This window comes from Watersipora subatra, chromosome 5, assembly GCF_963576615.1.
Source record: "Watersipora subatra chromosome 5, tzWatSuba1.1, whole genome shotgun sequence".
NCBI lineage: Eukaryota > Metazoa > Bryozoa > Gymnolaemata > Cheilostomatida > Watersiporidae > Watersipora > Watersipora subatra.
This window is the reverse complement of record NC_088712.1, coordinates 28,554,284-28,569,069: the sequence shown is the minus strand read 5'-3', so window position 1 is coordinate 28,569,069 and position 14,786 is coordinate 28,554,284. Positions and strand designations below refer to the sequence as shown.

The following is a 14,786-nucleotide window of genomic DNA, read 5'->3' as shown; positions in this document are numbered from 1 at the left end:
AATTACTCGTATACCTGGTTTCAACCCAACTTTACCTTCAAAATAAATTGTTGGTTGCACCTTTTTAGAGTCGTGCTCCCTCAAATTTATTTTATATCATCTCAAACAAGTCTCATTTACACTATACTCTGTCAATTCCTGCTGAGAACTTTTTCAACAACCAACACTACCCTTTCTTTTTTCCATTATCACTTTGGTCGTGGGCTGTATGACAGTGGAATTTCTAGTTACAATATTTAATTGTAAGAATAATTATTCAATTTTATAAGATTATTATGAGATTTAGTTATTCAGCATAATTTTTTGCGTATAAATACAAAAATCTAGATAAACATTACAACTTCTTGATATTGGTTGCTATGACGTTTTGAAATGTAAACAAAGTTGTGCATTGGTTTTCGTTTCTCCAACTTTAATACCAGTTTTCTCAGAACAATGTTTTCGCACTAATGGTAAACATGTATTCAGTTTATTGACCATAAAATCTGCTGTAATTCAGCTGGAATCAAATTTTTTTGCAAAATAACGGAGAATTTTCTTCTTCTGCTAGTGTAGATAACTCTAAAACTCACACACCCGATTTAACCATGGTTTCTGTGATCATGACCCATTTCTTCACTTTGGTTACAGATCGCTGTCAAAACCATTCTACATTCAACACAACCAACTTTCAAACTGTGTATATTACACAGCAGCTTGCCATTTTACTTCTAATATTGCATTTCTTCTATTGCAGGGGAGAGATATAAACATATAATCTTTTCCTTTCATTATTGCTGTTTGTTGTACATAATAACACCCAGTACATTACAGCTACCATTGCAGCTACCATTGCAGTTATCCTATTGCATTGCAGTGCCATTTGACTGCTAATATTGCATTTTTCAACCAGCAGTATCCTTTCTGTTTTCCAATATCACTTTGGTCGTGGGCTGTATGACAGGGGAATTTCTAGTTATATTTGATTATTTCAAATTCCCAGGCCAATTTTAATAGCTAAAATGAAAAGAATGCTAAGTCTATTTCAAGGTTTTATTTATTAACTGGTATAAGAAACTAGATTATGATGCGGTGAACAGGTTGACTCCTTAATATATGCATTCAAGGTAAAAAATGATTGCAGATTGCCAGAAGCTGAAAATGGTGCATGAACAAATTGTTAAAAGGGTAAAATGGTTTCAGGTCTAGGAACTAATTTCTGCAGATAGTTATTAGTATCTTTTACAAAGCCCGACATAAAAAGCATGAAACTTTTATTTCAATTGCTTCCACAGATTTAGAAAGTTGGAAGCTCCTGATTCTGTATACATTCACACAGAGAAGATAACTCTCAGTTCCAATATGTGCTCTGATTCAGACAAGTAAGCCATGATAGTATTAGGTGCCGTCAGTTAGAGAGTAGATAACTCTTAATAACATTGTTAGGCTTGTTGATACTAAGAATAGTTAACTATAGATGTTAATTTTATAAATTAACTTAAAAATCAAGTTACCCAACTCACAAATAAAGAGTAGACAACTCTTATTGCTAATAGAATATGTTCATTCACGATATTCAGTTTAATAAAAGGCGAGCAAATTGAAATTTTTATTTAGAGTAAACGCTTACGGAGGGAGCAAGTTGATCCATGATAGAAAGTATACTGACAATCACATCTGAAACCTTCTGGAGAACTGAGGCACCGACCATCATTGAGACACGGGGTAGTCTCTTCACACCCCTCCACAGGTCTAAGAATCAGGCCATTTGTGCTCACAGGCTCTACAGCTTCCATTTGGTTGCTACAGTTGCCCATCAAGACGTTGTTGATGCTTCCAGAAAATCTAACAACATAGCCCGAGAGTGCACAATCATAGCCTGTGAGTTCAGCTTAACTATGCTTATTATTGTTAATATTATAACTTGTAAATAAGAGAATTTTTTAGTTTAGCAAAGTTGTACTAATGAGTATATTTAATTTTTAAATATTATTATATTTAATATAATAAAGATTAGATGAGGACAGGTGATATTAGGGTTTGCAAAAACTACACTTCAGATGTTTTAATGATGTTCTGTGTATAGGTACTGTAGGCGTCACAAATAGTCATCTACCATGAAGGGTATTTTAGAGTTGCACTCAATTACTTGCTAAAATATTAAAATTTGCTCCAAAGACTGTTGAGAGTTGTGGAAATATGAATTACAACATTTCTACTCTATTTCTCTCCTTCAGTGCAACACATCTAAGGTAATAGGCTATACCGGCAAGCAACACCTCTAAAATGAAAAACTATCCCAGCATGCAACACATCTAAGGCAACTACCTATCCTAGCATGCAAAACATCCAATGTGACTACCTGTCTCAAAATGCAACGTATCTAAGATGACAATCTATCTCGGCATGCAATACATCTAAGGCAACAACCTATCCCAGCATGCAACACATCTAAGATGACAACCTATCTCAGCAAGCAACATATCTAAGGTGATAACCTATCTCAGCATGCAACACATCTAAGATGATAACCTATCTCAGCATGCAACCTAGATCTAAGATGACATAAGTTGGCATCTCAGATGACAACTTATACAACCATGCAGTGTGAGTTGTCTTCTCATCATGCAGCATACCAAGACCAGAGTGGAGCGCAATCGATCTCTAGTCCTGTTCATGCTAAATAGCCTCCATAATCTAACATAGTTTAAAGATAAAAGCTGTAAGTAACTTTATGCATACCTTGGCTCATAGAATATGGAAGGCAGGCTAAAACTTCCGGACATAAGGGTGTAGAGTTGAGGCAACCCACCAACATAGAGAGGAGATCTGCAGAATATCAGACAACAAAAATATGGATGAGCTAAATGTTAGTTCCTTTCATTCCTATTTGAGTTTGGAGAGCTCAACAAGCTGCTAGAGTTAATTTTATAAGGATATTTTGCATGAGCTGACTGAACATAATGAATTATTCACCCAATCACCACAAATAAGGTTCCTCTACAGTTTATCTACGTATAGATTGGTTTTTGTGCTAGTTTGGTGCCTAATATAGTTTAGCTTATTATAAAAACAGTGTTCCGTGATGTTAATACATCTTCATGAGAAGGAAGAGTTGTAAGAATGGACTCACTACTTATTTAAGGTATAAAAACAGGTCCACTTTAAGAATCAATAATCACTATAATAAGAGTGATGTTAATAAATTCCAAAGTTGAGGAATAGTATTTACTATAATAAGAGTGATGTTAATAAATTCTCATGTAAGAGAAGAGTTATAAGGACAGACTCACTTCTTATTTAATGTATAAAACCAGGTCTACTTCAAGTAATGACAGAATCGATTAATACTCTTACAACTTTTGTTCTCTGTATAAATGTACCACAATCTATCTGATTAGAACTTCAAGGGTTTGTGTTCGCATGTATTAAGGACAATTACCATCAATGAACAAGTTTATGGAATTTGGTCACGGAACAACTCGCCTTAAAAATGAAAGAACTCCCGAGCATCGCCAGGTCAAAAGTCAAATGCTCGTATCATTCTAATTTTGAGACGCTTTTTGAAAAATTCATATGGTAAGAAGGAGATGGTAATGGTAATATGGTCATTTTTTGTTGCTGAACCAATCTCATAACCGCTATCTGGTCACAGTCAATTACTGAACCACTCTCATAACCGCTATCTGGTCACAGTCAATTGCTGAACCACTCTCATAACCGCTATCTGGTCACAGTCAATTGCTGAACCACTCTTATAACCGCTATATGGTCACTGTCAATTACTGAACCACTTTCATAACCGCTATTTGGTCACTGTCAATTGCTGAACCACTCTCATAACAGCTATCTGGTCACTGTCAATTACTGAACCACTCTCATAACAGCTATCTGGTCACTGTCAATTACTGAACCACTCTCATAACCGCTATATAGTCACTATCAATTGCTGAACCACTCTCTTAGCTGATATCTGGTCACTGTCAATTGCTGAACCACTCTCATAGCTGCCATCTGGTCACTGTCAATTGCTGAACCACTCTCATAACAGCTATTTGGTCACTGTCAATTGCTGAACCACTCTCATAACCACTATCTGGTCACTGTCAATTGCTGAACCACTCTCATAACCACTATCTGGTCACTGTCAATTGCTGAACCACTCTCATTAGCGTTCTTATCTAGAGCAGTAGATGTCTCTTACTGCCAGATATGTTAACTTATTTTACTAACATTGTTGAATTCAAAATACTGAATGATTCAACTCCATATATCACTGATATGTCTCTATTCTCAAGTAGCAGATGGTACTTGAGAATAGAGTATAAAATAAAATCATCACGCCATGATGTCCATGGTGTGATGATTTTATTTTATCTACTATATAAACGGCAATCGTTGTCTGTCTGTGTGTGTAATTGTGTGTCCGCTTTATAGCTTACCGTACTTTTCGGACTATTAGCCGCTACTAGGTATTTAGGGTGCATTAACGAGAATCTCCGGTTAGTGCGCCTCTATTCATAACCTATTCATCGTTTTTACACAAAAATCGCGTGGTCTCTGGTTAGCGTGCCTCTTTACAGTGCCCAACGACACTGTTCCGTTTTAAACAGCAAAGTTGCTGCCGTGTTAAAAAGCACCATCCTGAGTTCTGCAGCCTATACAAGGGTGCCTATACAGCTATACAAATGTACTACTCATTAAATAAAATAAATTAATGAGTAGTAGTTTACATGTGTTTAATATTTACTGCCAATGTGTACAGAGAAAGTCACGTAAACGTTTGTTTCTTGCGATCACTGGAAAAAACGCAGTTCTCACCTACTAAATTTCCACATCAAAAAGGTAAGTACTTCTTATTCAACGTTGTATTGTCTATGATTTGCCACACTTCCAATACATAACCCTTTCACTTGCGTCCATGTACAAATTTAGCTATCGGCCTACTGCCAGCCATTTTGCTGATACTGCTTCATGATATTTTTTCAATTTGAAACTCCATCTAGAATGTTTGTTTTGGTTATATATTTCATTTTGCCAACAAGCACTGCTATGCAAAAAATTCATTGTATCGATACTTTGTGCATTTTGATTATCTGTGTAATTCTCAAACAAAGATTTAAAATTACATTTCAGGCTAATTTTATAGAGAAATCTTTGGACAACACTGTCACTACCATAAAAGTCTTAAAGATTGTTGGCTATGTTATCAACGAATAATAAAATTCAGTTACTAGCAATTGTTAGGAAAGTTGCAAAAATGTGTTTATGGCGGTCGACCATAGAAAACGCATAAATGAGTCTACTTCAGTGAAAGGGTTGAAAACGTTGGATTTGCCACTGTTTGTGATAGTAAACATGTTCATTTCCTTCCGCCGCTGAGTTACTTTAACTTTTTTTCCAGCTACGAGTACCACAGAACTACAGCTACTACAGAACTTGCATGGGCACTTCGAGCATTGCGATAGGCGACGGTGAGAAGAAAGTGAGCAGCGTATATTACAAAAAAGGACACCATCTCATTCACTTTTAGAAACGCTTGAAGCAGTACAATGCCTTCCAAAAAGCCTACAGCCCAAACGCAAGAACAGATTGATTCCCGTAGAGAAAGGGACTGAATTTGCAAGGCGTCAGCTAGACGAGCAGAAACTGCAGAGCAAACACAGCTACGCCCCCAACAAAACAGAACTGCTACTGCAGCTGCTAGAAGTGCAGAAACTGCAGAGTAAACACAGCTACGCCTACAACAAAACAGAATAGCTACTGCATCTGCTAGAAGTGCAGAAACTGCAGAGCAAACACAGCTACGCCTACAACGAAACAGAATAGCAGCTGCTAGAAGAGAAGAAACCGCTGAACAAACACAGGTACATCGAGAGCAGGCCAGATTAGATGCTGCAGCTGCTAGAAGTGCAGAGACTGCTGAGCTGACCCAGCAGCGACTCAAACGGCTCAGAGCAGCCGCTACAGCGGCCAGGCGTGCAGAAATCTCCGAGCAGATGCAGCGGCAACAAGAACATGATGCACTTACTACAACAGCTGCTCGGCGAGCTGAATTTTCAGAGCAGATGAAAGGGCGACAACAGCGAGATGCACTAACTACAGCAGCTGCTACCAGGCGCCGTGTATGGGCAGAAAACTTCGCACTTGACTACAGTCCTGCAACACAGTATAGGGCTGAATTTTTTTATGGGATGAATGTCCAAAAATGCTCCAGATGTAATGCCTTATGTTGGAAAGGCGAGAATCCATATCATATATGTAGTTTATATAGTAGATTTTATTGATAATAAATTTTATCAACACAACCACATTACTGCTGCACAGTTTAGTTTGTATATACCATGTCAAAACACAGGCTATAGACGAAGAACTGGTGAGTCATGATTAGTGTTTTAAGCATGTAGAAGTCTCAATTCAATAAATGCTGGCGATAGCTTAGCAGTGCAAAAGCAAAATATTTTCTAGAGTTTCTTAAAATATGTAAAACTTTTCAATACTGCCAGTTTGAAGAACTTCAGTTTGCCTAGCAATGTCAATTTCATTATCAGTTCTGTGTACAAAATTAGGACAATTCCGATTTGAGTCGTTCGAGACTGATGCATTGTAGACTAGCTGTAGAACACATTGCATATTTCCATTGGTCTCTCCAACATTATTGACATGTACGACTGCATATGTGTATGCAGTCTGATCAGCACAAAGATTTCAGTAGATTGCATATTTGGAGTTGTTTTACAGTATGAAAGACAACTCTCAATAAAACTTGCTTTACGTATATCTGTTCCCGAACACGGGTAATGTAGCTAGTACTTACTAAAGGATACAGTCAACAATTGTATAGCTAGCTATATAGCTAGCTATATAGCTAGCTATATAGCTAGCTATATATATGTATAGCTAAGCATTTGAATATTTTGTCATAAGAGGTAATATGTATACCTCAACTTAATAGTTTTAAGTCTTCTTGTATAAAATGTTGTTTTTGTCTTTATGACACCATATGGCAATAACTTTTTTATTTATTTTCTATGGTACCGTATATAAAACAATTTTATTTCATAAAAATTACTATTGACTGCCTAAAAATATATATCTATAACCAACCTTGCAAACTTTATTAGTTTAGGCATAATTAGCTTCAATAAATCTGACTTGTCATTAATGTACAAAATTGGATTAGCTACAACAGCATGTGTTCTATATAATTTGATGGCCAGCCTACCTCTGATGACTCGCACCAAGTAAATCATTATCCTCCGTATCAAGGTCAAGGGCAACTTTTCTCAAAGAAGAGTTCATTTTAAGGAGAATGTCATCTTCAAATCTTTCAATTCTCACCATGTGCCACTCTCTACATAAAAAAGGTTCAGTTCCGAATCTTTGTTAGAAATGATGATGATGATAGCAAAGATAGACATCTTGTGAGTGCTGGGTGTAATTCATTTAGGAGTCGTCTGTCTTTTTTTATGATACATCTTAGCGTTTTACGTGAAGCCGGTTGAAACTAAATTTTAATTTTCCTTCACATAATGTTTGGATCGATAATATCCTTAAACTGCTTATTTTCAATAAGCAAAGGTTTGTCTACTTACACTGAAAAGATTTTCTGGAAGTAAGGGTTGAACTCACAGCCTCTGCATACTATGCATTCAGGAGCAAAGCGCATTATTTTATTTTGCAACGCATTCAAGGAGGCCGTTTCTGAGGTGTCAGATCAATTGTGTCTGGTTGCCACTAAATCTTGGGTTTAAAGCACAATTATCGACATCATTCGCCAAGTTTCATCACCAAGTTCTTCAGCTAACTCAGAAAATATCACATTGGAATCATATTCCATTGTTAAGGGTTTTATGCAATTAAAATTTGTTACCAAATATACCATAAAACTTCTATTTGAGCGCCACCTTTATTTGAACGTCACCTCTAATAGAACGCCATTACATGGGAAGAGTTGAAAATTACAGCACCATTGAGCTCAAATAGAGGTTTTCTGGTAATATTATATAATGAATCTAATATTATATATGTATATATTATATAATGAATATAATGAATTTGAAACGCAATACTATCTAGTTTCTAGTAGCAATGTTAGATAATCAGTGCAAACAGTAAGTATATGTACACAACACATATCTGTACATGTGTGTACATCTATACAAATATACATGTACAGATGCCTGTAGCAATAATAGTTCCTACTCACCCATTATCTAGATTTTCTCCGATTTTAAAACCAAGCACCTTATCTTCTGCAACCTTTAGCCTCATAACCAGTTGCCCAGCGACTAGCTTTAGTTCCAGAAATGCCACTCCATTGCCATCATCTTGATACAACAATAGCCCGTTTGCTAGGTGGGTTCGGAAGTCAAACTGTAGCTTGGTTGTGGTGCATAATTGCCAATGATCAAATGTCATGTAAGAGTTGTTTGCCCCTGGAATACAATAATTATATGCAGCCATTAGACCACACATATAGTAAAAGCATATTATTGCATTTTAGTGATTCTGATATCTTGAATGCATGAATCTGATCTATATAGAGTAGTTGTTTAAGGTATTATCATGACCATACACCGTTACTATGACAACAATAACCATATAACAATAACATCTTCATGCCATAATAAGCTAACATAATAAGCTACAGCAAATAACTTATTATGTTTATAACAACAACAGCAATGGAACTACACAGGTCTGTATAAACTATATACCGGTAACTATGTCTACTGACATTTCACTTTATTTCCTTTTGTTCTAGAGAGCACAGTTATAGCTTTTCAACTGCAAGAATGGGGGCTTCCTTTTTAATTGTCTCAGGGAGTTAGTCTAACCTTCTCATATCAAGTATTCGGTTTGATAGTTAGTCTATTTTGACATTTGCTTTGTATGTCAAAACTTACGGCATGTATTACCAACCATAGACCAACTTTGTCCAAGTTTGGTCTATTGATTTGTATATCAAAATGGTTGTTTATTGGAACTAACAGGTCTTATAAAAACAACTATGCTCTAGAGCCCAATGTACAACAATACAAACATATCAATTACATATTTATTTCATTTAAACAAATACAATATATAAATCTATGTGACAAATTAAATGAAAAAGCTAAATTATATATAAAAACTAAATTCATAAAATAATAACTATCAAAAATATTTTATTGTTACTTTACAATACTTTAGGGATGCCCTAAACCTTAGCCATAGATGTATCTCTCCTCCTAAATATACTGCTCTCCCACCCTTGGCCATAGATGTATTTCTTATCCTAGATATACTGCTCTCCCCACACTTAGCCATAGATGTACCTCTTATCCTAGATGTACTGCTCCCCACCCTTAGCCATAGATGTACCTCTTATCCTAGATGTACTGCTCCCCACCCTTAGCCATAGATGTACCTCTTATCCTAGATGTACTGCTCCCTAACCTTAGCCATTGGTGTATTTTATATCCTAGATATGCTTAGTCATAGAGTGCCTGTCGGTTAACTATTCATATTCATTCATTCTGCTGCTATATAATTATTTAAATTTTAAGGATGCAGTATTTTCTATATTTTCAAGTTATTTAATTTGCTTATTTAGAATACATCGATTTGAGATAGAGCTGTCACCATGAGAAGATAACTCAAAAATACAAAAACACTGATCGGTTCTACACCAGAGATCCGGTACTCAAAACAACCTATAATTGAAATACAGTTGATGCTCTAGATGGCCTAAAATGTAAATAATTCGTTCTGCGAACGCTTACATTGTAAGGATTTTATGTTATACAAACAGTGATATACATTTAAATTGTCTAATTCATTCTAAGATCGTCTCAAACTCATCCCTTCGGCCCTTCAAATAGAAAAAAACTAAACTTCAGTTATGTAATTTAATGACTTACAGTATCGACAAGTTTTCTCTTTTTTTTGCCAATTTCACTTGGTTTAGGGTTTGTGATTACAGTAATTTTATTTAAATTGAAGGGCACAGACCTTTAATTCAATTTAAATCGATTTTATTTACCTATTCTCTAAACATCAAAGTTTATGTTGTAAAGAAAATGAAAGAAAAAATATTTCCTGCGTCTAGAATAAAATAAAACAAAAATATACATCTTTACTATAATAAAAGTAGTGTCTGTCTGTCCGTCCGAAACCAGGGCTAGAGGTTAAAATAAAAGATTGCTTTCAACGAGACTCCAACTCGTGACATTCAGATTGATAGATTGACACCAAATGACCCCCTTAGGTATTTCTAAATAGTCGTGACATTTAATAATCTCTCCAGGGCACACTAAACTGTGAGGGTGCTAGTATACATATTAGAGATACCGCTGTATGTTGGTTTCTCTTCCAATGGTGGCGAGAGAAAATGATATTTTCAAAACTAGCTATGGAACTTTTGTTATTCAAATCGAATTTGTGAATTTGCACCGACTTGACGCTTTACGTTATGCAAAATTTTTTATGTAATACGAAGCAAAAACTTCACATAAATTCTTTACGCTAAGTGGAATTTACATGAAAGGTTACATTATAGGAGCGTCTATTGTACATACACAAATCTACAACGTGCTGTAATCTTCAATTCCATGGTTGGTTATTAAACTAAGTATGTAACAGAACTCAATAACGCTGTGTCTGTTTTGATTGATTCATAACTGCATTCACATGCATGCTATTAATACAAATCAAGTTATGAACACTGAAGTCCCACGAGACCGAAAAAGAACCTGTATCCTGACTACTATAATGATTTTGGCAATACCTAATTATTTCACGCACGCAAACACAGACATGTGAATGCATTGTTGGTCTCTAACCTACAAATGTTTTCAGTTGGGTGTTATTAACTAGCCTCTGACTAAAGAAGTTGCCAGTTTTCTAAAGGCCAGTTTCACACTGTAACATTGTCGTATGTCAGGGTTGTCCTCTCATCGATTATGTGCACCGAAGACATCATCGAGGCAACCGCGGATGTATCAGGAAACATTGCAGCTGTCAAACTTTCCTGACAGTTCCCCAAGCATCCACGATAGTCTGTGCAAAATGCACCACATTAGCAATGGTGATTGACTTTTGCGAATTGCTTAAGCTATATTTTCCTTTATGATATTTACTGCGAGGCTAGTATTTCATCGCTTCAGCACTGTGTTGTGTAAGAAAACACAGTAAAACACATTGCGTAGTGAGAACACTCTGTCGCGGACTAGTTGCCGATGTAAACCGATGGGTTTGTGACAATGTAAACATTGTTATTACATGACGATCACTGACGTATTGTGTGATTGACGATGACATACTGCATTTAGTGTGAACCAGCCTTTGATGTTGTCAAGAGAACATAACTCCTCCAGAACAGATGGGTTTGTGATAGTGTGAACAAACCCATCAACAACTTGAGTTTGCGTTACCAAATGTGTATTATCACACACAATCACTAGTGTGAACCAGCCCATAAGCTACAATACACCAATATACAATACAGATACAACAGTACGATTAGTGGTAAAAGAGTGAGATGAACAGGCCACTATTGATTCTAAAACAAATGAAGTACTTGATAGAAATAACAGACCTATGACGTAAGTCCTTATGCTCAAGCCGCACGGCCTGTCGTTGGGCGCGGCTTCTGGTTCAAGGTCATAAGCCGTGGCTAAAGCCAAGTTTTTAAAACTTATGTGGGGCTCAGGGCGGCTTCTCGATAAATGCTGTCTCTGCTCAGTTCCGCGCTATGACCATAGAATTGCGGTCATGATACACTTTTATGTATGGGGTTTTGGCGACCTACTCGTTTATTTTCAAGGTCATGTTTATGGAATACTGAAAGAAGAATTTATCGCTCATGTTTAACTCACCACAGTCATACTTTAGGTAATTAACACCTTTTCATTCTTGACCGGCATCTTTCCATAAACGTAAAGCCCTCTAACAGTGCAATAAAAATCTAGCTGAGACATGGCAAATAAGTTATTGATGCAAGGGTTTAGGAATTTTAACTCGAACTTGGAAGTAAAAGAAAATTATTTTCATGTACTGATGTAGCCTGGCTTCTTATTCAAGAGGACGGGGGTATAGCGAAACCCGTCTTAACACTCTCGCTCCCGACGGGGGTCAAGGATGACAAAACCTCAGTCATTAGCCGCGGTCTGTGGGCATATGCGGCTTGTTGTAGGATTATTTTTTCTTTCGTGAGACATCTGTTTTCGAGCACGAGTTGCGCGGCTTGAGCATGAGGACTTACGGTATGCATATCTATTGTTCAGAGACCGTCTCATAACGAGCTTGTTGCACTTCTAATTACCAATTTTTACTATTTGCGACTATTTAGGTCGATTCCATTGTAGCCATTTATATTTATTTTCTATTTTACACTTCAAGTCTCTAAACAGCTGGCTTCATGGATATAGAATATATATAAAAGGTTAATTTCTTGCATCTGCGTATGGGTAGGTCTGGAGAACCTTCATGTCAGAAGGACTTCCAAACGTCTGCACAAAATTGCTTAAAAATTGTGGTAGAGACTACTGACCTACAGATAAAGATTCTAAAAAAAAGATTGTTTCCTAAAATTCAAAAGTTATCTAAAATATTTTTTACTATGTTATATGTTTTTATTTAATTAAGATTGAATTTTCCAAAAAATTATACATCGTTCTGAAACTTTATCATTACATTATCATAGAGAATAATCTTGGTTGATGGCCATCTTGAATTCTTACATAAATGCAGTTGAACAGATTTAAATGACAAATTTTGCAATTTAGAGGCTCTAATTAGTTTTAAAAGAAACTCAAGTGTGAATCTATCAGCCTAATTGTTTCTATTGATGTATTTGTCAGTTTTACTGCTTTTAACAAAATATTAAGATTCTTTATATTATGACAATACAACCAAACCAAACAATTACAATATTACAACCATTTTACTTATGCTATTGGTATACTCATAGCTTTAATAGTTTTTATAAAAATGAAAGTTAGTGTGCAATAATTTATTTTTACCGAATGTACGCAATACCTAAAAAGTTTTTTCTGTGTTTGGCTTGTATTTTTTATGATTTTGCTGCTATGAAATTTTATTAGTTGTCTACTATTACAGTTGATTACAACTCCTTTTCTTCGTGTGAAGCTCATTAAAAGGACCATATCAAATTCTACTAGATTTTATTTGAACAGAAAGTATGTATTTTTTTCTATCAGTTAAAACCTGTTATGCTTTAGGTGAACCGACTGCCAGAATGTTTCAAGATTAAAATTAACCAAACTTGATCGGAGTTAAAGCAGTCAGGAGTAAATGATCCCAAACTTCCTCAAAAGTGATGTCAATAATCACACAAAAGGTTTTTGCTGCACGGCTGTAATTTTTTAGGCTACAAGAAGGCTGACCCCCTTGTTATATTGTAAAATGTGTAAGGACTAGGCTTTAATACAAAGTCGTGAAAATGTTTCTTTAGAGTTATCCTCTCTCTAAGATTGTTATATGAATGTATTTAGAATTATGCAGATGTACAAATACTTGTAGTTGAGTGAAAGAATCTCTAAAACCTAAAGAGAGGTTGCTGTTTATATAACTAGTGTATTAGTTACTGTTAAATAGCTATCACAGACCTATGAATCAGAGAGTTATTATCAGAGAATAACGTTACTAAGTATAGATTTAGTATGAGGTATTCCAGCCATATTTGAGAAAGGAGACAAAACTTGATGATGTAAGGTCATGGACTATGTGTAGTTAGTAAAAATTCATGAGTGTAAATAAAAATAAATACATGTATCGTTTTGTCAACTTTAGTACAATGAAAAACACAAGGAGTAGCATGAGTAAGTAAGAGATGCTTTGATGGCATCCCAAATATGAACACTTCATAAAATATTTTTAAATAGTGAATCAATATAATGAAGCATATTTACTGTGTTTTACAAATACTAAATGTATTAAACTAATAACAAACACTGATTTACTAATACAAAAAAATTTTGAAAAGTTTTTGCCAGACAAACTGATGAATAAATTGCAATGATATATTTTTTTTGTTCATTTATTTTCAAGTATTGCATCATATATATTGCTTTGTTGAGCCTTCCTACAGACTGAAAGATTTGCATATTCTTTGAGGTTTACCCATACCAGCAGACCTGCCAAGCACCCCTGTACCAGCAGACCTGCTAACCACCCTATACCAGAAAACCTGCTAACCACCCCTGTACCAGCCAACCTGCTAACCACCCCTGTACCAGCAGACCTGCTAACCACCCCTGTACCAGCAGATGTGCTAACCACCCCTATACCAGCAGACCTGCTAACCAACCATTGAAAAAGAGAGAACTGTATGCCTAACAAAGCTATTGATTTGATAACGAGATTGTAAGGCAATCCCCTCAAAGGGATATTAATGAATTAGATACGATGTTAAATGTGAACGAATGAACAATCAGCAGCGCAGTAAACAGATCTATTCCACTAGCGTAATTACTGACAGGGGATGAGCGGCCATATTGGATCAATATATCTTTTTAACAATGACCATCTGCGATTATTCATGTAATTAATATACCAGCTTAAAATAACACATATTAACTGCTAAAATAATAGAGTTAGAAGAGCGAAGGCGTGATTGATCAGGAAGATAAGCAGTCATCAGCCTTACATAAACATATCTCTGAATACAACGCTTAACTTTAAGGCTTCACTGTTCTTTGTGAACTCCCAGCATAAAAAGCCAATATTTTTATAGCTTCAAAAGACTTAAAGGAAAAGGTTTACATGAAAAGGTTTGTATATCTTCCCACGATGATCACGTT

At 35.7% G+C, this 14,786-nt stretch overlaps 1 protein-coding gene across 1 annotated transcript; it reads right to left on the bottom strand.

The window, feature by feature from the left end:
- Positions 1 to 1,592: 1,592 nt before the first annotated feature.
- Positions 1,593 to 9,291, bottom strand: LOC137397252 (neurexin 1-like). The gene is made up of 5 exons (XM_068083540.1): positions 9,234 to 9,291; positions 8,189 to 8,417; positions 7,205 to 7,333; positions 2,722 to 2,808; positions 1,593 to 1,824 (listed from the first exon to the last, which is right to left on the bottom strand). Exons 1-5 carry the CDS (start codon positions 9,289 to 9,291, stop codon positions 1,593 to 1,595), a joined length of 735 nt encoding a protein of 244 aa, XP_067939641.1.
- Positions 9,292 to 14,786: the final 5,495 nt, after the last annotated feature.

Bases quoted from the DNA above. Each gene is read 5' to 3' on its own strand.
- LOC137397252 (XM_068083540.1), bottom strand. From the start codon at position 9,291: ATGGCTAAGTGTGGGGAGAGCAGTATATCTAGGATAAGAAATACATCT. The intron at 8,418-9,233 runs GTGGGAGAGCAG...ATTGTATTCCAG, and splicing joins AAATACATCTATGGCCAAGG to GGGCAAACAACTCTTACATG. The intron at 1,825-2,721 runs GTATGCATAAAG...CTATGTTGTTAG, and splicing joins TCCATATTCTATGAGCCAAG to ATTTTCTGGAAGCATCAACA.